Genomic DNA, 20,551 nt, shown 5'->3' with positions numbered 1-20,551 from the left:
CCCACGTAACTTTATCAAAATGTGCCTGACCACTCAACCCACTACAGCACAACCAACACAAGCTATGAAAAGGATAACACTGCCATAAATCAGAAACATCTCGGAAAGTGCCAACAGACTATTACAAACATATGGCATCACCATAGCACACAAACCAACCAGAGTCTTCCAGAACATCTTAAGCAAACCAAAAGACTCAGTAGCCCAAGAAGGAAAAACAGGAGTCATCTACAACATACAGTGTAAGGATTCTAAGAACCACTATGTAGGACAGACAGGCAGAAGACTAGCAGAGCACATCCACGAACACCAACTAGCAGTCGGAAGACATGATGAAAACTCCTTAATCTCACAACACATGTACAGACTCAACCATACTTTCAACTGGGAAACTGTGAGCATCTTAGACCAAGCCAAATCCAAAAATGCTAGGGAATTCCTGGAAGTACTCAGACAAGTCAGCTATCAACAGGCACATAGAGGTGAACAACATTTACATACCATTCAAAAGAGATAATAGAAAAGCTAAAAGACCAGAATACCTCCTTGCCAGCAATCAACACCCAAATACAGTATGCAAAGATTAACACCAGGATTAACACCAGAGGAACAAACAGTACACAGTACCCTAATCAAGGAACTATTAACTCAGTCAATCAACCAAGCAGCAAACAGCCTAATCAAGGAACTACCAAGGAGAGAACAACATCCCCACCAACACGAACAGGGCAAACACCGTATATAACCAGAGAGCAAACCCCACTCTCTTTTCACACTGAAGATGCTGCCTAGTCTGGCAATGAAATGTCTGCAAGAAAACAACCAGGCTCAGAGAGCACCAAGGACTCCACAGTTCAACCCTGAACTATAGATATTCTCTTCGATTGGTACTCTGGTTTTTTTCTCTGGGCATTGGGCTAGAGTGCTGAATGAACCCATCCAGAAATGAAATGATGTAATGGGAATATGCTGTGGTGGGCATCAGTTATTCGGCCTTGGGTGTTTGTATGTTTTGTTTTTAGTTCTTTTATTTTAAACCATAGAGAAGCCACCCAGAGTCTCTACTGCGAGTTGAGCAGCCTTATAAATCATCTAAATGAATGAATGAACATTATTGCTTTATGTAGAATACATTTATGCACACAATGCATACCTCTCATTTTATTTTCTTTGGGGGTAAGCAGTATTATTCAAAGTACAGAAAAAGAATAAGAAATAGTAAGCAAAACAAAAATTAAAGAAATGTAAAATAGCTGAATTTAGTTTATATGCTACCACTCACTAAATCTCTTCATCCTGTTCTAACTTTGCTTCATATTTGCTCTTTAGCAGAGGAGCAAATATGCCTCCCCCCTCCCCTCAAAATATTATCCGCTGCAGTCTGAGGGCAGCCCATGACCTGGCTGGACAAATGCTGAGACTCAAGAAACTTGGCAAGACCCATTAGTAAGGTCTGCCAGTGGGCTGGGTGGGCCGTTTTAGCCCATTGCAGAAGTTTTAAAATAAAATAAAAATGTAACAGATTTTCCCTAGTTACGCTCCTACAGGAAGTGTACTCAAAATGCTGTTTTAATGATTTTACCAAATTGAAGGTATTGTATGTAACTATTTTTTAAAACACAGCCCTGACTCCCCACATGCTGTTCTTATTCGGTGAAAATAGTTGAGTCCAAGTTAACGTCAAATGACTTTGAATGGAAATTTGAGGCAGATGCTTCTCATGGAATGGTTTCCTAGAGAACAAAGCTATGAAGTGGAAATAAACAGATCAGCATCTGCATCTGCCCTGGTTATAAATTTAGAGTGTCCCTCCGGAAATATCACATCGCTGCTCGAAAATGTTTATCTTCCAAACCTCACAATATGTTTCTAGATCAGGAAACCTGAAGAAAGAAGGCAGGCAGGCAGGCTTTCTTTTTTTCTACATTTACGGAAGACTACTAACTCATGAAAAAAATAAATAACTCTGCTTTTTAACCCTTGAGTTGGTGTTGACTGGAGGGAGACCAGGATCTGAGCACTAATCCTGCTTCATTTGAAATTTAGCCACTATTACACCTAGAATAGGAGAAGGGGATACACATTGCTTTACCTGGGACCAAGCAGATCTAGAGTATGCTCCCAAGTTTCCCTGTTGTTTTCTGTCCAAAATTGTAAAGCTGGGTAGGGATTTTCATATCAGAACAGATCTAAAGCGGTTTGTTTACAAGGAAAAATGGGCTTAGGATCATCTACCGAAGCTAAAACTTGTGAAAATATAGGAACAATAAATGAACATGTTTCTTTCTATCCTATAGGTGATCTAGGGAATTTACTGTCATGCAATGTAATGACAGTTATTAATTTAGTTGTTTTTTTTTTAAAGGAAATAGCTACATTCATAGGGAGAAGGACAGAGCTATCAATGGGTTGATGGCCTGATACAGCTTCCAGAATCAAAGAAGCGTGCACAAGGGAAATGCTAGCTTGTCTTGGACCTTGAAAACCACCTCAAATTAATTTTAACAAAGCTACTATAAAGGACATCTTCATCTTGAATCTTTAAGCCAAGGCCAATCATAACCTATAGCAATTGACTGAATATATGATGTATGTTTTAAAAACAGTATGTGCCGTGTTCTATTGCATCCTCAGCTACTCATGGACCATCATTACATATATTGGAGAAAAAAGAAAATGGCATTACCGCTGTTACCTGAAGTTCCCTTGTTTCTTCTTCAGCAGCCGATGCATGGTAAGAAAGCACCTACAGGAAAAGGGGAAAAAAAGGCCCTAATCTTTCAGCAATATTTAAATCAGTAATACTAGAGCACTCTATTAGTAATGATTCAGTGTAAACCAAAGTAAGGAAATAGGGTAAACTGTCTGCTGATTTTTGCAAACTATGCTTCATAGACATGAAGCATCAACCCCTTTACTCCCAAGCACAACTTTTTCAAGAGTAACTAGCCCAAAGTCATCCAGATGGCTTTGTATCTAAAGCAGGACTAGAATGCAGACTCCCTATTTCTAGCCTGGTGTCTTTAATCACTTTACCAAACTGGCTCTCCTGCTATCTGTGGTTAATGTTAATTAACATACTTCTTAACAATGTTCTGAAAACAGCATTTAATGTGGTTTTGCAAACTATACTTTTTAAAATTTATTTGACTCAGATACAATTCTAAATCATGGTTGGGGAAGGTTGAAAGGTGAAAGGTCCCCTGTGCAAGCACCGAGTCATGTCTGACCCTAAGGAAGGACTGGGAGAGTTAGAGAAGGATAATTAATGCTGGGAGAGGATTTCATGTTCCTAATGATAGCTCTTAATTTTTTTTGTTAATTACTAGCATTACGTTTGAAGTAATAGCAGTGCTTTGGATGATTCATTAGTAGCAAGAATTTGGAAATTTAATCATTCTTGTATCTTCAATGTTCACTGATAACACAACAGTAAAATTAATTTCAAATGCATAGCACTGAAGCAACAAAAACTTAAAAATTTCTTTAATAAATTAAAATGAATGTTTCTGCTTCACTTATTTATTTATTTATTTATTTATCAAATTTCGTTACTTCCCATCTCCCTCAAAAGATGGGGAACAATATTAATTCAAGATGGAGAACAGTATGATCATATAACTAGTCACTGCTAGCATAGAGGACTCCTGAGGTCAGCCATAGGAAAAAAAGTCACATCATTGCTTTAAATGAGCAAAGAACTCTTTCTTTCATGAAAAACAGCTGAAAATCTTCCATGCACCTATATGAATGACAAATAGCTTGCAACATAGCTATAATTATAATCCTAACAAAGTTGTCATAATAAATTTGCTTTTTCCAAGGGTTTGTAAGACAGGCATAAAAGAAATTCTGTCTTAGGAAAATCTTGGCAGAGGTTTTGTCTGTGTAAGAGAAAATATTTTTAATTTACTGAACAAAATGAGAATTATTTAGAAATGTGAGCGAAGGAGAGAAGAACCTTACTGTTTGGACTGGATTTGTGTTTAACTGGCACTGCATGCAGATAAATACAGTTGTGCATGCAAGTTTTCCCTTCACAGCCAGTGGTAGAATCTGAATTTTAGAAATATTGTACTTTATTTACTATGTTGATACAACGGCAGCCAACATCTACATTATCTGATTTCTTAGGTTACTTTGGAAGATGATAAGAGCACATCAGGATCTCTTACAGGCCTCTCATTCATACCACGTTCATTAAAATTAATCGTAACCAATTCAAAGGCTAGGCAAGATGACATCCATCCTTGATATGGTTGATGAAGTTAGAGGAACCCTACAGTAATCTTGCTGTTGCTCTAGTATGGCCTTGTTTGAAGGGCTGAGCCAAAATCATCACAGGGGACCACAGACAGGAAAGAGAAGATGTCCCAGTGCCACAACCATGTCTTTTTTAATGCAAGAAGAAAAACCACCTACATTGGTCACTGTTGCCAATATGCAATATGTTTAGGGAAGGCAGTAGTTGTGTTCACTGCTGAATCCCAGGAGAGCAATAATCCACCAGTGTTGTGCAAGCACATGGAAATATAGAAGCAGACAGTCAATAAAAGAGATTCTGATTGGTAGCTGAGCAACACTGGGCTTGCTTTAAAGTCAGCAAGAGAATTTCAATAAAGAAACAGCTGTGAAAGTACATAAAGGCTGCCTTGATTTATTCTTACCTCTAGTGTCACCATTTGCTTTGCCATGGCTCTTTCCACAGCTTCATACATCTGTGTGTTCTGGATCCCTAACCCACAGAAGATAACAAAAGCTTCCAAAAATTGTTCATCATTTCTATTGAAAGCTTTTACTTTGCCTGAGTTTTCTTCCATCTTGTTTTCAAGTTGACAAACTCCTGGGTCATAATAAAAATAAAATAAAACAAAAAGGTACCTTTGAAAAAGTAAGCAATTGGTTAGCATTAATCACACATTTATATTAAGAGTGTAACTTTTCTTCATGGAAAGAAATGATTAGAAATCTATCATTTAAACTTGTAACTGGTCCAAAGTTTCAAACAGAAATTACATATTCTGCCAGTAAGCCACAACATTTTTAAGAACATTAATTCAGGCTGTGTAGAAGTAGAAGTTTGATTCTGAATCTTCATGTATTCTTTTACATACTTCAAAAAATTTAGCAAACTTCATTTGAGTCAATGGTGCTTACTTCTCCTTAAATAGGCATGGGAGTTTGCTGTAAACAAAGCATCAAACTGAACCTTATAATGTCATTTTCTACCCCTCCCATGTCTTCATCTCAACTTTCTTCTTGGCTTTTACTATTAATATGATTTTAGTTTGATGAAACCCCTAAAGGCAATTTGTCCTTTACAAACTCATTAAACTTTTGTAAGCATGCCAAAATACTGTAGTGAATATCAAATTAGCACACCCAGGGCTTGTACATTCTTACTTGAAAACTGCAAATTATCTGCATATTAATCTGCATATTAATCTGCATATTAACTACAGAGAAAATACCACTAGTTTATGAACTGACTGATTATCTGCTATATCCAAGTAGGTCTCTTGATATCATTCAGTGTAAGTGCTTGATTTAGCACTTCAATTAGGACTCTAATTTGGAAACTCTATCATCTGGAAGTACAACAGATCCATGAAACTGTAGCTCAACCAAAAATTTATCCATACAAGAACTCATTACAGGTCACTGACCGTCTTTCAGTTTGAGTCCTGTTTAAGAGTATTTTGTTAAGAAGTAAGTGTGGGTGAAATTATCCATATTACCAGTGAGTCACTAATAATCGAAAACATTTTGGATTATAAATCTTTATTATCTTTAATTATAAGTCTTTTATAATCTTATAATCTTTAATTATAAGTCTTTGCTAATACAAGTACATGTACACACTCACAAAAGTCATTGTTATAAGCATCTCATAGAAACAAAGCAAATGGAAAAATACAGATAGGGTTGAAAATAATATGTAAGAACTCCTGAATGCCATCTAAAGTATATTTGGACAAATACAGTATCTTTGGCATATGCATACACACAAGAATGGTACATGAGAGGCTTATATTTTATTCAACAGCATGGATGAACCAGGCGAACATTTTAAGTAGCACTGGATTCCAAGTAGGATGAAGCTTAGTGTATGCCAGACATTACAGATCTAAAATACTTATTGCTAAAAGTTTTCCATCAGAATATAATCATGAATTTCACAAATTCATCCTGTTTGTGACATCACATCCTGTTTTTGTCATTACAGTTGGGTAAGTATGCCTGATTACTTAGCTAACCTGGCAGCAATCTCAAAATCCTACAGCATAAATACCCAGGCAATGCTTAACTAAGTTATACAACTTTCTCTGTCCAATCACATTGATGTACTGTAATTCTAACTGGCCATAAGTGAATGGCCATTTTTATGCTCAAACAAGATTGAACAATGATTATTTGTTTGCCAAATTTGTGTAGATCATCTAATTGCATGCCTTCTTTGGATGATGCATAGAGTTAAAGGTTGGAGACAGAGTTAAATATGCATAATAGGGCTGAAGAAAATAGATTTTCCTTTCTCTGAAAAACAGTTTTCCCAGAAAGAATAAAGAACCTTGCTGAGCAAGTTGAATTGCAGCAATAAAATTGAGTATCGGAATGGAATAAGTAGGGAAAAAAAAATCCTCATTTGACAGTGTAAAAGACATAGGCAATCACAAGTAATATATTGAAAGTCAGGAATAAATGTCTTGTGTTGATACAGAACACACCACAGAGAAGGTACTAAATTTGCTTATCTGTGAGGGTAGTCTGAAGTGCTAATACTGAGAAGGTTCTCTCCCTAAAAGTGAAGCTTTTCATTTCACTTAGGAAGTACAAGTTGTAGTGGTGATCACTGTTCAGACATTTTGGTGTCAGCTCTAAACAACAACAACAACAACAACAAGATGGTGGAGGAGGAGAAGGAGGAATTGACTGATAAAAGCCAAGAACCCGTAGATGCATTGGGACAGGCAATAAATCTAGCACTGCTTGAGTGCTTCTAAGGAACAGCTGGGTAGAGCTTGCCACTGTAAGTCTGTAGCTTCGTAAGAGTAAGACAGCAGAAGGTAAACAAGAACAGTGCAAATTTTGCTTAAAAAATGACAATACTTCACTAAAACATACTGATTAAGTTGTCCCTTGTAACAATGGTAAAAGATACAGATTTGATCCAAATATCCCTTTCATTTGCATAAGAAAACTTCTTAAAGAAGAACTGCTTTGCATTTTATGCCAGCACATAGTATAGGACAAATGAAACAAAAGTCCAAACACGTTTTCTTGCCAAAGAATAAAAGTTGCTAATAGTAGATTCATTGTACCTATAATAGCACTCCATGAACTCTTAAGGAGTTCTAGAATAGCACTAGTGACTATTTTCCCTCTGCTCAGGATTCTGGGAGCCCAACTTTATTGTTGGCTCGGAGAGTTGTATTCCATGCCACAGCTCACACAATTCTAAATTTCACAAACCACTGCTCAGGTGGGTGTTACACTGGGCCAAGATCATCAACTAACATTAGGCATTCCACTTTGCAGAAACTGAAGTGTTTTTTCTATGGTAAAACCACTTTTGTTTGTTGGTTTCATAATTTGACATAAACCAAGGAAATTCTTCTGTAGCCACAACTTCTCTGATCCAAAGCATCTTGTTTGGAAAGGTGCATTTATATTTATCCACTTCTTTTCCAAAAATATTTATTTTAGGTCAGTGTGCAAAATATGCTCTCATTACACCTTAATGCTATATTCATTTGTTTTTATGACATGTGGCTGTCTATAAAGATGAGTTGTTAGTGAAGACTAATCTTAGGAACTTCACACATTACATTTTTTTTTAACTTCCAGTGTAAATAAAATGTCACCTGCAGTGCATAAACTGAAGCACAATTGAAAACTTCAAAATGTTATACCTATCACTTTATTCTTCTTTCCATTTTTTATGGGCGTGCAGAGCAAGCTTTCAACATCCTGGTTTGTACAGTCTGAACGCTCATTCTGTTAAGGAAAAAGAACCAAAACAAATTACTTTATACTACATAAGAGAGCCAGTTTGGTGTAGTGGTTAAATTACTGGCTTAGAAATCAGGAGATGTAAGTTCTAGGCCACCCTTGGGCAAGAAAGCCGGCTGGGTGACTTTCAGCCAGTCACTTTCTCAGCCCAACCCACCATACAGGGTTGTTGTTGTGGGGAAAATAGGAGGCAGAACTTAGATATGTTAGATATGTTCACCTCCTTGAGTTATATATAAAAAAGGCAGGACAAAATAATAACAACAACAACTAAATGTAAGTGTGTGTGTGTCTTCAAGGCACTCTTGACTCCTGGCACTTTCTGGAAAAGCCCATGGAGTTTTCTTGGCAAGATTTTTGGACATGGTTTGCCACTGCCTCCATCCTAGGAATGAAAGTGATTGACTCAAAGTCACACAGGAGGCTTTATTTTATTTTATTTTATTTTCTATCCTGCCTTTATTATTTTTATAAATAACTCAAGGTGGTGAACATACTTAATATTCCTTCTTCCTCCTCCTATTTTCCCCACAACAGCAACCCTGTGAGGTGTGTTGGGCTGAGAGAGAGTGACTGGCCCAAGGTCACCCAGCCGGCTTTCATGCCTAAGGCAGGACTAGAACTCTCAGTCTCCTGGTTTCGAGCCTGTTGCAAAACCACTAGACCAAAGTGGCCCTCAATTTTATGCTTAACGCTTTATGCTTAAAGCAGGACTAGAAGGTTGAGTTTTCCAGTTTTTAGCCTGGTGTCTTTAACCCCTACACAAACTGGCTCTCAAATATAAATATAAAATATATAAAATGCTATAAATGTTAAAATATTTTCGAACTTTTAGGGTTTTTATAGCCTGAATTTTAAGTTGTACTTCTAAGTTACACGTATCATTTGTATAAAATAATCATAACAGATTGGATACAGATTTGATTATATATAGAATATGGACCAATGGAACTTATTAGTCATGCTAATTTTAATCACACAAATTTCAATAGTCTCACTCAGAAATGAATGTCTGGATGCAACCTAATATTCCAACTGAATATTCACTTATATGTATTTTTTGCTAGGATTTCCTATACAATTTGTTATTCCTCCAAAAAGCTCATGACAGTTGATTAATAAACATTTCTATGACCACAAAGTTATATAATTGCTCATGCTGCATTGCTTATCAAAAGTGCAATATGGAAAATAATTGGATACAACCGTGCAAAATTCTACATAATACTGTAGCTCTACTTCAAACAGTCTTGATTATATCTCTTCCTCTCTCTCATGCAGACAAAAACATGCAATCTACATATATTTTCTAACACTTATAACACTATACTATACTATACTATACTATACTATATACTATATACTATATACTATATACTATATACTATATACTATAAAGGTAAAGGTAAAGGTTTCCCTTGACGTAAAGTCCAGTCGAGTCCGACTCTAGGGGGCGGTGCTCATCTCCGTTTCTAAGCCTTAGAGCCGGCGTTGTCATAGACACTTCCGGGTCATGTGGCCAGCATGACTCACAGAACGCCGTTACCTTCCCGCCGAAGCGGTACCAATTAATCTACTCACATTTGCATGTTTTCGAACTGCTTGGTGCGCAGGAGCTGGGACGAGCAACGGGAGCTCACCCCGCCGCGCGGTTTCGAACCGCCGACCTTCCGATCGGCAGCTCAGCGGTTTAACCCGCAGCGCCACCGCGTCCCTACTATATACTATACACTATACTAATATTTATAATAATAATATATAAAAATAAATACACATAAAAGATTTTTGAAACAGTTTACAGCCCCAGCTGAATCTTATTAAATGGGAAACATGCCCAGTCATAATCCCTTTCTGCATTGGGCGATTGACTAACAAAAGGTGGGAATAAAGCTAAGAAGTGCATGATGCAAGCAGGGTGAAAGAAAGGCTTTCAAGAAAGCAGCCACAGCTAGGCACTAATTGTCTATGTTATAAACTGTTATATCCATAAAGCATACTCCATACAGTTTATGTCCAAATGCACTTGCAACAACAAAAGCAATAACTAGCAAAACCAATTAATCCAAGCAATATGTAAGACGTAAGAAGACATCACTACTGAATGATACTGAGATTGGAAACAGTTTATTCAAGTATAGCTCTGTAGTTGCATGCCAGTTCGTTCTAAGCTCACTAGTCAGTATCAGCTTTGTTAGTAAAGTCAACCAGACCATCCCTGGCCAGACAGGGTGGAAATAGGTCGAAGAAAGAGCAGGATCCTTGTTAAGAAGTAGGGAAAGAGGAACTAGCACACCAGCACAAGGCCCTCCACTGGTACAGCAACAGATGGAAAAGCAGGCCCAGGTAGGCAGTGTAGTTCCATGAAACTAAATGGGGATTGAGGCAGATGCTACGGCACAGCATGAGTATATTTGTTTACATTTTCTAAGCTTTTTAATGGCAAAAATTCCTGGAAAAGGCTGTTACATAAGACAATATACCATACACCCAACCAATTTCTATATGTAGGCTCATGTTACTTACTGTCCAAGGAAATCTTTTGTCTTGGCGCACATGTGGAATATTAAGAGGCTCCATAGTATTCTTGACATACTGGGCATACATATAATTAATTTGGTTTGTATCATTGTCTCTGTTGAGATAAAAAAAGAAATGGACTCAGTTCACTGCATGTATTGCCTACTATTGGAAGCAAATTTGAATGGTCAACTAAGCAAATGAAAAACATGTTGTATCAATGGCTGATATTCCAAACATCTGTTAGATAGGTCTTATGAAAACTTATGAAAACTACCATGCTCAAAGTCTGGGATTTTAGTGTCTGATGCTTGATCCGGCAACTTTCCATTCAGTGGCTTAAGTATTATGCCTTTGGGAAGCAGCCATGATAATCTTCAATACAATCTTTATTTTCAAGAAATACCCCTGCATCCATGGGGAGATATATATACACCCACCTCTCTAAACGACCTTTGGCCTATTGTTGAGCCCTCTCAGAGATTCAGGAAGATTTGTGCTACTTCTAACTTTTGAGGTCCCTAGCCATAATAACATTAACAATGGCAACATTTAACATTTTAAAAAGGTCAGCCCAGGAAGCAGGATTGATCCAAATGTATTACACATTAGGAAAAGTTATTAATATTCTGAATCAGTGTTTAGAGGCATTATTGGGATGGCTGAAGGCGAATACAGGACTTAGATAGCTAATTCCTTAACTATGTCTTCTCCAATATTTTGGGGACAAAATAAAAGGTTTTTGCATTGCCCCCACCAAAATTATGAAACATTATTTCTGAATAACTTAAAAAAAGATATTTGCTCTATAGAAAATATCAAACCAATTTAAACTCCGCATTTCAGCTGTTTTTATATGCTGTTTTAGTATTACATTTATTTTTTTATTATTAAGTTTCACTAATTTTTCTTGTTATTGCATTTATTAATTATAACTGTTTTAACTGCACTTCATAGTGTTTTCACACTAGTTAGCAAGATATAAATTCTTACATAAATAAATGAAATAAACTTAGCTTGAGATACAGCTGAGTTAAAAACATTAAATACAAACAAGGAATGTAGTCTACTGGAACGAAAGACATGCAAAATTGAGAGGGTATAGGACAGGTACTTCCAAAATCGGAATTAATGATATGCGTTTAGAATTCTGACATGTTTGTAAAGCTATAATAGATTTGCTTTGTGAACAACAGAGAACAGATGGAGTCCTTGCAAATGTTCCCAACACTTTATGGTTTCATATCTGAATGCATATTTATTGTGTTAGGATGGCTATACAGAGAAGCATGTGCTTCTGCAAATCAAAATCTAAAAAAAAATCCGTCCTCATTAATTTGTTATATATTATGCTAAATATGGACATATGTTTTCTTCCCTCCATTGTTACCAATGATTTTTCTCAAGACTCGGTCTCTGCATTGATACACACAAAAGACTTTTGCACTGGCCTGACCACCTTCCATTTTAAAATTCATGCATCTATATCGCTGTTGACTAGGCAGGTCATGGGAGCATTTCAAAGCCTAAAGCTCTTTTTAAAGTTATGGAGATGCACCTAAAAATAAACAATTTCAAAGTATCTCTCAGCAATGCCTAATGTTTCACAAATTTGATATTATTAGCTGTTTTCTGTTTGAATAATCTATTCTTTTGCTTGTTTGTTACAAAAAAAAGGACTGCTTATAAGACCAATGAGCTATTATATCAGACAGAATATTGGTCTGTGTAGTGCTTTTTAGAAAGATTAATTTGCAAGTCTCCCTGTAATGAGAATTCCTAGGTTACTAAGGTGGTAAATTTGTAGGCCACTCAACTTGGCTGGTTGATGTTTCAGTCTTAAATGCATTTAATTAATACTCATTTCATTCTGATGGAACACAACAAATAAAACTGCATTGGTTAGCAATCTATCCAACCAACAAAAATAGAACTAAACTAATTTAAGTGATGGGTTAAGGATGCTGCAGAGTAAAGTAATAAAAATTGAGAAGTTGAATGGATTTCTTGGATGTGCAGATCTGACACACGTGACCGACAGAAGAGATAGAGGGACATGCCCTTCTGAATGAGTCTATGTGACATAGTGGTTAGCATGGTGGACTTAGCCTGGGAAAACCCAGATACAAGTCCATGCTCAGCCATGGAAACTCCCTGGGTGACTTTGGGCCACTCATTATTTTTCCACTCAACCTATTCCCCAGTCTGTAGCTTTGAGGAAGGAGTAACATGTACATCACCTTGAACTCCTTAAAATATTTTTATCCCTTTATTATACTTTAAGAAACACAGCAAATATGAACCTAATAAATACATGAATGACCGCAGATCAGATACCAGCAGCCATAGCAAGGGGGTCAGCAATAAAACACCCATAGATGCCAGGGTACCTATAATGCCACTAGATGGCAGCCATTGATTTCCAGCTTTAAGGAAAAAAGAAAAACAAAAAATCAAAACTGGGAAGTTGCCTTCTAAGCCAAGCTCATTAGATTTCAGTGCACTCCAATAACAGAAGATTCACTGGCAAAACAGTGCCCTCTGCAGGACCAATGGCTAGCTTCTCTGTATCTCTTGCATCCCTCTCCCACATTGCTAAGTGTGAATTTTATCCTGGAGGAGTTAGTCAGCACACATAAGAACTAGCTATAGGTTGGGGCCACCCACACATTCTTGGTGTAAAATGATATATTGATCCAAAAAAAGAAGAAAAAGATGTATATGCCCATCTCCAACTCTTCCATCTGTTAATGCTGAATTCCTAACCAAAATGAACACAGTCTCCTGGGAATGTTTCCTTTGCAAGCCTCACTGAAACTAACACAATGTACAAGACAGCTATTCTGCTGCATCTTTATACCCTTTTAAATGGGGTTATGCCGGTCATATTTCTGAGTGCTGAACTCTGATGGCTGAACTATTAGAAAAAGCATTATTTGGTGAAGCATTTAAAATCTCTCAGATCTAGTCCTTTCACCTTTTGTGAGTCTCACCGGAATCTTCTATTTCCTCATATTCCATGTGAAAGACACTGGAAAATGAATCCTAAAAATGAGAACAGAGTTTGTGCTTAGTTAAAATGTATAGTGAAATTGTCTGTATTTCTAAAGCACATAATTCATTTATTTTCTGCCTAATGAAAGATGACTTCAAGAAACTATCAATTGTATACTATACTTTCATAAAGTATTTTAAGACCCAGGATAAACAAAATTAACATAGTGCAATCTTTATACCAAATTTTCTAATTATACAGTATATTAGGCTCCATTTAATTTCCCTATTTCATAATGAGATTTAATCTGCATGTTGAAGATGATGATTCCTATACTATCTTTCTTCAGATAGGGTACTTAATATCACTGACAATTAAAAAGGTTCTTTAAAATCTGATAAAAAATAGTAAAAATCACTATTAACTAATTCAAATTGAAAAGTTTTAACTTCTTTTTTTTCCTAAAAAAAAGAAGCCAGGGGGATCTGTGCAATTCCAAATAGTGCACTTTCCATATCTTGGAAGCAATACAGAAGAAGGTCCTCTCCCATGAATGAAAGCAACAGACCTTGGGAAATGACAGCATCTCTCTGATTGACCTTGGCTGAGCAGGTTCATATTAACATAAGCAGTCTCTAATAGCCAAGTCCAAGTCTGTTATGGTGTGAAAGATCAATACAACACCTTAAATTGTGCCCATAAACAATCCACAATTTGTGCAGGTCTTTCAACACAGGCATCATATACTTCTAATATTATATAATGGTTGGCAACCTAATTGCTTATAGGCTTCTGAATGCTATCCAAGGGTAGTCTCTATGCAGTAGTCAAATCAGGATGCAACTAAGGCATAACTGTTCGCCAATCCAACTGGCTGAGGCACTATTTGTGCAGATACACACTTTGCCATTGGCACAATTGGCAATTTGCCAGTTGGGAATAGAGTCAGGGTCCATACTTACTGAACAGTCTTCATCCACTATGAAAATAGTGCACTTTTGCACCTGCATGAAGGAAATTATAGTGGCAGCTATCTTCTTCAAAATGACTTCTAAGGATTGCTGCTCCTCAAATATTAAACTGGCAAGATCAAGAAGCACCTGCAACAGAGGAAAAAAGAAATTAATCTAAGTCAAGTTCATCACATTTTAATCATCTTTTTTTCCAATAGCTCCAGGGCTTTTTAAAGAAAGCCATATGATTGCATTAATGTAAAGAAGTCACGAATTGTTCCTTGCAATTTGAACAGCATGAACTTAACAAGATCTTCTGCCCACGTATTGATGATAGTTTTACGGTTACATTTTCCCCCCAAAAAGCATAAACATTTTGACTTTCCAGAACTTCTACAGTCTCCTTCCTACAGAATCTATAGAACAATTTTCCCAGGAAGAAGTCCTTACAGTTCCTATTAGCATTCTGTGTTCTAAGGTAAAGGTAAACGTTTCCTTTGACATTAAGTCCAGTCATGTCTGGCTCTAGGGGGCGGGGCTCATCTCCGTTTCAAAGCCAAAGAACCGGCGTTCATCAGTAGACACTTCCGTGGTCATGTGGCCGGCATGACTAAACAGAACGCCGTTACCTGCCCGCCGAAGTGGTACCTATTAATCTAGTCACATTGGCATGTTTTCAAACTGCTAGGTTGGCAGGCTTCAGCAAAGGATCGTGCTGGAGCTTGAGCACCTCAATGATGCCATGAGCTAAACCGTGAAGGGCCACCCAAGACGGGAAGGTCATGACAGAGAGGTCAGACTAAATGCGATCCCTGGGGAAGGTAATGGCAACCCACCTCAGTATTCTTGCCGTGAAAACTAAATGGATCAGTACAACCAGAGATATGTCGGTATACCATCGGAAGATGAGACTCCTAGGTCGGAAGATGGTCAAAATGCTACTGGGGAGGAACAGAGGATGAGTTCAACTAGCCCCAGACGTGATGACGCAGCTAGCTCAAAGCCGAAAGGACGGCTAGCGGCCGACGGTGCTGGTGGTGAACGGCGAATCCGATGTTCTAAGGATCAACACACCATTGGAACCTGGAATGTAAGATCTATGAGCCAGGGCAAATTGGATGTGGTTATTGGTGAGATGTCAAGATTAAAGATAGACATTTTGGGCGTCAGTGAACTGAAATGGACTGGAATGGGCCACTTCACATCAGATGACCACCAGATCTACTACTGTGGACAAGAGGACCACAGAAAAAATGGAGTAGCCTTCAAAATTAATCGTAAAGTGGCTAAAGCAGTGCTTGGATACAATCCAAAAAACGATAGAATGATCTCAATTCAAATTCAGGGCAAGCCATCTAACATCACAGTGATCCAAATATACACCCCAACCACAGATGCTAAAGAAGCTGAAGTAGAGCGATTCTATGAGGATCTGCAGCACCTACTGGACAACACGCCTAAAAGAGATGTTATTTTCATCACAGGAGACTGGAATGCTAAGGTGGGCAGTCAAAGGACACCTGGAATTACAGGTAAGCATGGCCTGGGAGAACAAAACGAAGCAGGACATAGGCTGATAGAATTTTGTCAAGACAACTCACTCTGCATAACAAACACTCTCTTCCAACAACCTAAGAGACAACTTTATACATGGACTTCACCAGATGGACAACACCGAAATCAGACTGACTACATCCTTTGCAGCCAAAGGTGGCGGATATCTATATAGTCAGTAAAAACAAGACCTGGAGCTGACTGTAGTTCCGATCACGAACGTCTTCTTGCACAATTTAGGATCAGACTAAAGAGATTAGGGAAGACCCCCAGATCAGCTAGATATGAGCTCACTAATATTCCTAAGGAGTATGCAGTGGAGGTGAAGAATAGATTTAAGGGACTGGACTTAGTAGATAGGGTCCCGGAAGAACTATGGACAGAAGTTCGCAACATTGCTCAGGAGGCGGCAACAAAATACATCCCAAAGAAAGAGAAAACCAAGAAGGCAAAATGGCTGTCTGCTGAGACACTAGAAGTAGCCCAAGAAAGAAGGAAAGCAAAAGGCAACAGTGATAGGGGGAGATATGCCCAATTAAATGCGAAATTCCAGAGGTTAGCCAGAAGAGATAAAGAATTATTTTTAAACAAGCAATGTGTCATGTTCATGTTCCTGTCTGTCGTCAACACGCCCAGCTCCCCCAGGGATGAGTCTGTCACCCCTAGAATATCATCTATCCATCTTGCCCTTGGTCTCTTCCTTTTGCCTCCCACTCTCCCTAGCATCAGCATCTTCTCCAGGGTGTCCTGTCTTCTCATTATGTGGCCAAAGTATTTCAGTTTTGCCTTTAATATCATTCCGTCAAGTGAACAGTCTGGCTTTATTTCCTCGAGTATGGACTGGTTTGATCTTCTTGCAGTCCAAGGCACTCTCAGAATTTTCCTCCAACACCACAGTTCAAAAGCATCTATCTTCCTTCTCTCAGCCTTCCTTATGGTCCATCTCTCGCAGCCATATGTTACTACGGGGAACACCATTGCTTTAACTATGCGGACCTTTGTTGTCAGTGTGATGTCTCTGCTCTTAACTATTTTATTGAGATTTGTCATTGCTCTTCTCCCAAGGATTAAACATCTTCTGATTTCCTGACTGCAGTCAGCATCTGCAGTAATCTTCGCACCTAGAAATACAAAGTCTGTCACTGCCTCTACGTTTTCTCCCTCTATTTGCCAGTTATCAATCAAGCTGGTTGCCATAATCTTGGTTTTTTTGTGGTTTAGCTGCAGCCAGCTTTTGCACTTTCTTCTTTCACCTTCATCATAAGGCTCCTCAGTTCCTCTTCGCTTTCAGCCATCGAAGTGGTATCATCTGCGTATCCGAGATTGTTAATGTTTCTTCCAGCAATTTTAACTCCAGCCTTGGATTCCTCAAGCCCAGCATGTCGCATGATGTGTTCTGCGTACAAGTTGAATAGGTAGGGTGAGAGTATACAGCCCTGCCGTATTCCTTTCCCAATCTTAAACCAGTCCGTTGTTCCATGGTCTGTTCTTACTGTTGCTACTTGGTCGTTATACAGATTCTTCAGGAGGCAGACAAGATGACTTGGTATCCCCATACCACTAAGAACTTGCCACAATTTGTTATGGTCCACACAGTCAAAGGCTTTAGAATAGTCAATAAAACAGAAAGAGATGTTTTTCTGAAACTCCCTGGCTTTTTCCATTATCCAGTGGATATTGGCAATTTGGTCCCTAGTTCCTCTGCCTTTTCTAAACCCAGCTTGTACCTCTGGGAATTCTCGCTCCATGAATTGCTGAAGTCTACCTTGCAGGATCTTGAGCATTACCTTACTGGCATGTGAAATGAGTGCCACTGTTCGATAGTTTGAACATTCTTTAGAGGTTCCCTTTTTTGGTATGGGGATATAAGTTGATTTTTTCCAATCTGATGGCCATTGTTGTGTTTTCCAAATTTGCTGGCATATAGCATGCATTACCTTGACAGCATCATCTTGCAAGATTTTAAACAGCTCAGCTGGGGTGCCGTCGTCTCCTGCTGCCTTGTTAAATCTATTCTTCACCTCCACTGCATACTCCTTAGGAATATTAGTGAGCTCATATCTAGCTGATCTGTGGGTCTTCCCTAATCTCTTTAGTCTGATCCTAAATTGTGCAATAAGGACTTCGTGATCTGAACTACAGTCAGCTCCAGGTCTTGTTTTTACCGACTGTATAGATGTCCGCCATCTTTGGCTGCAAAGGATGTAGTCAATCTGATTTTGGTGTTGTCCATCTGGTGAAGTCCATGTATAAAGCCGTCTCTTAGGTTGTTGGAAGAGAGTGTTTGTTATGCAGAGTGAGTTGTCTTGGCAAAATTCTATCAGCCTATGTCCTGCTTCGTTTTGTTCTCCCAGGCCATGCTTACCTGTAATTCCAGGTGTCCTTTGACTGCCCACCTTAGCATTCCAGTCTCCTGTGATGAAAATAACATCTCTTTTAGGCGTGTTGTCCAGTAGGTGCTGCAGATCCTCATAGAATCGCTCTACTTCAGCTTCTTTAGCATCTGTGGTTGGGGTGTATATTTGGATCACTGTGATGTTAGATGGCTTGCCCTGAATTTGAATTGAGATCATTCTATCGTTTTTTGGATTGTATCCAAGCACTGCTTTAGCCACTTTACTATTAATTATGAAGGCTACTCCGTTTCTTCTTTGGTCCTCTTGTCCACAGTAGTAGATCTGGTGGTCATTTGATGTGAAGTGGCCCATTCCAGTCCATTTCAGTTCACTGATGCCCAAAATGTCTATCTTTAATCTTGACATCTCACCAATAACCACATCCAATTTGCCCTGGCTCATAGATCTTACATTCCAGGTTCCAATGGCATGTTGATCCCTAGAACATCAGATTCGCCGTTCACCACCAGCACCGTCGGCCACTAGCTGTCCTTTCGGCTTTGAGCTAGCTGCGTCATCATGTCTGGGGCTAGTTGAGCTCATCCTCGTTTTCTCCCCAGTAGCATTTTGACCATCTTCTGACCTGGGGGTCTCATCTTCCGATGATATACCGACATATCTCTGGTTGTACTGATCCATTTAGTTTTCACGGCAAGAATACTGGGGTGGGTTGCCATTACCTTCCCCAGGGATCGCATTTAGTCTGACCTCTCTGTCATGACCTTCCCATCTTGGGTGGCCATTCACAGTTTAGCTCATGGCATCATTGAGGTGCTCAAGCTCCAGCACCATGGCAAGGTAACGATCCTTTGCTGAAGTTGGTTGGGATTGGTCCCAATCAAATAATCCAGCAATAATTTTTGGTTGGGGTTGGTCAGAAAATATTAGCATAATTTTAGGTGTTAAGATAAAGGGCAATTTAATATCATGGATTGTGAATTCACCTTCAGTATCTGAACAAATGCACTAGTGATCTTGGTAAGAGATATAACTGTAATTTCCCCTTTTCACCATTCAGGGCAAGGCTTTGATTCATGCTAATGTAAGTGCCCTTCTGTGTGGATCATGAAGGATTTTATATCTGAACATTTACAGTGGATGACAAACATTGTTAAGCTTGTTATTATATCTAGCAAACATATGAACTTTTGAGATCTCTGTGTTAGGCAAGGCATTACAGAAGGCAGAAAAATGGGAATTGATGTTAAAGTCATAACATTCATTAAATTCCAAAATGGTACGTGTGGACTGGCATTGCAAACACCAAGACTAGATTATAGCATACTTTGTATTGCGGTAGTTTAAAGTTTTTCTTTGGATAGTCCTAAGTATAACCTAAAATAATGGTTGTATAATAATGGTTTGAATAATGGTTGTATAATAATTGTCTTGTTTCAATTTTTACATATTTTCGTCTTGTTCCTGCCCACATATTCATATCGCCAAATTTATTTTTTCCCCCTGGACATTATTAGTTCATAATGTTGCACTGTTTTTCCCCAAACTCATTCCTGGTTCTTCTAATACCATCATTCATGGAAGCAACTATGGATTCATGTTTTTTTAATGCACCACCAATTCACATGGTTTCTAAGATACATTTTAACCTTTTCATTCATTAATAAATCTAAAGCATCATTTCCCTGTTAATATTCAGTACCTCCACTGCATATCAGGCCACTTTTGTTCAAATTTATTGTATCTTCCCCCTTTCTTATAGTTTAACTGACACTCTGTTTTTCATTTCATTAATTCATTCATTTACATTCCAAGCTGCAATTTTTCATATGCCATAGTCATTGTCAGATATGGCCAAAGCTTTGGTCAGTCAATCCTTTCAGTTCAGGCTTTTTAGTAAGTAACTTCTCTGGAACTATAATGTGCCTCCAATCAGAGCGACACTGATTGATTCCAAAGATAGCCTTCGAGAATATTTTTTTAATAGTAATTTTATTAAAATTCCAACCACAAAGATAAAAAAAATATGAACTAAAAAAATAAAGGAATTAAAATAAAAAATAGAAAGTGCAGAAAAGAAAAAAAAGAGAAAGAAAAATAGAAAAGGAAGAAAAAAGGTTATACTAAAGGAAAAGAAAGGAAATACATAAAGAAATGACTTTCGC

At 38.1% G+C, this 20,551-nt stretch overlaps 1 protein-coding gene across 4 annotated transcripts in view; it reads right to left on the bottom strand.

The window, feature by feature from the left end:
* Positions 1-20,551, bottom strand: part of PDE5A (phosphodiesterase 5A) — an 80,779-nt gene that overhangs the window by 17,758 nt on the left and 42,470 nt on the right. For 3 of the 4 annotated variants that reach the window (XM_063310156.1, XM_063310157.1, XM_063310159.1), the window contains exons 6-11: positions 14,488-14,625; positions 13,508-13,575; positions 10,537-10,645; positions 7,914-7,998; positions 4,668-4,843; positions 2,687-2,746 (exon numbers count right to left, since the gene is read on the bottom strand). In XM_063310156.1, coding sequence (XP_063166226.1) covers positions 2,687-2,746; positions 4,668-4,843; positions 7,914-7,998; positions 10,537-10,645; positions 13,508-13,575; positions 14,488-14,625 — 636 coding nt within the window. The remainder of the gene's footprint in view (positions 1-2,686; positions 2,747-4,667; positions 4,844-7,913; positions 7,999-10,536; positions 10,646-13,507; positions 13,576-14,487; positions 14,626-20,551) is intronic. The other variant, XM_063310158.1, reaches the window with a different exon arrangement.

The sequence above is a fragment of the Candoia aspera genome, chromosome 8, assembly GCF_035149785.1.
Source record: "Candoia aspera isolate rCanAsp1 chromosome 8, rCanAsp1.hap2, whole genome shotgun sequence".
In the NCBI taxonomy this organism is placed as follows: Eukaryota; Metazoa; Chordata; class Lepidosauria; order Squamata; family Boidae; genus Candoia; species Candoia aspera.
The sequence above is the reverse complement of the archived record's forward strand: the minus strand, read 5'-3'. Positions and strand labels throughout refer to the sequence as shown.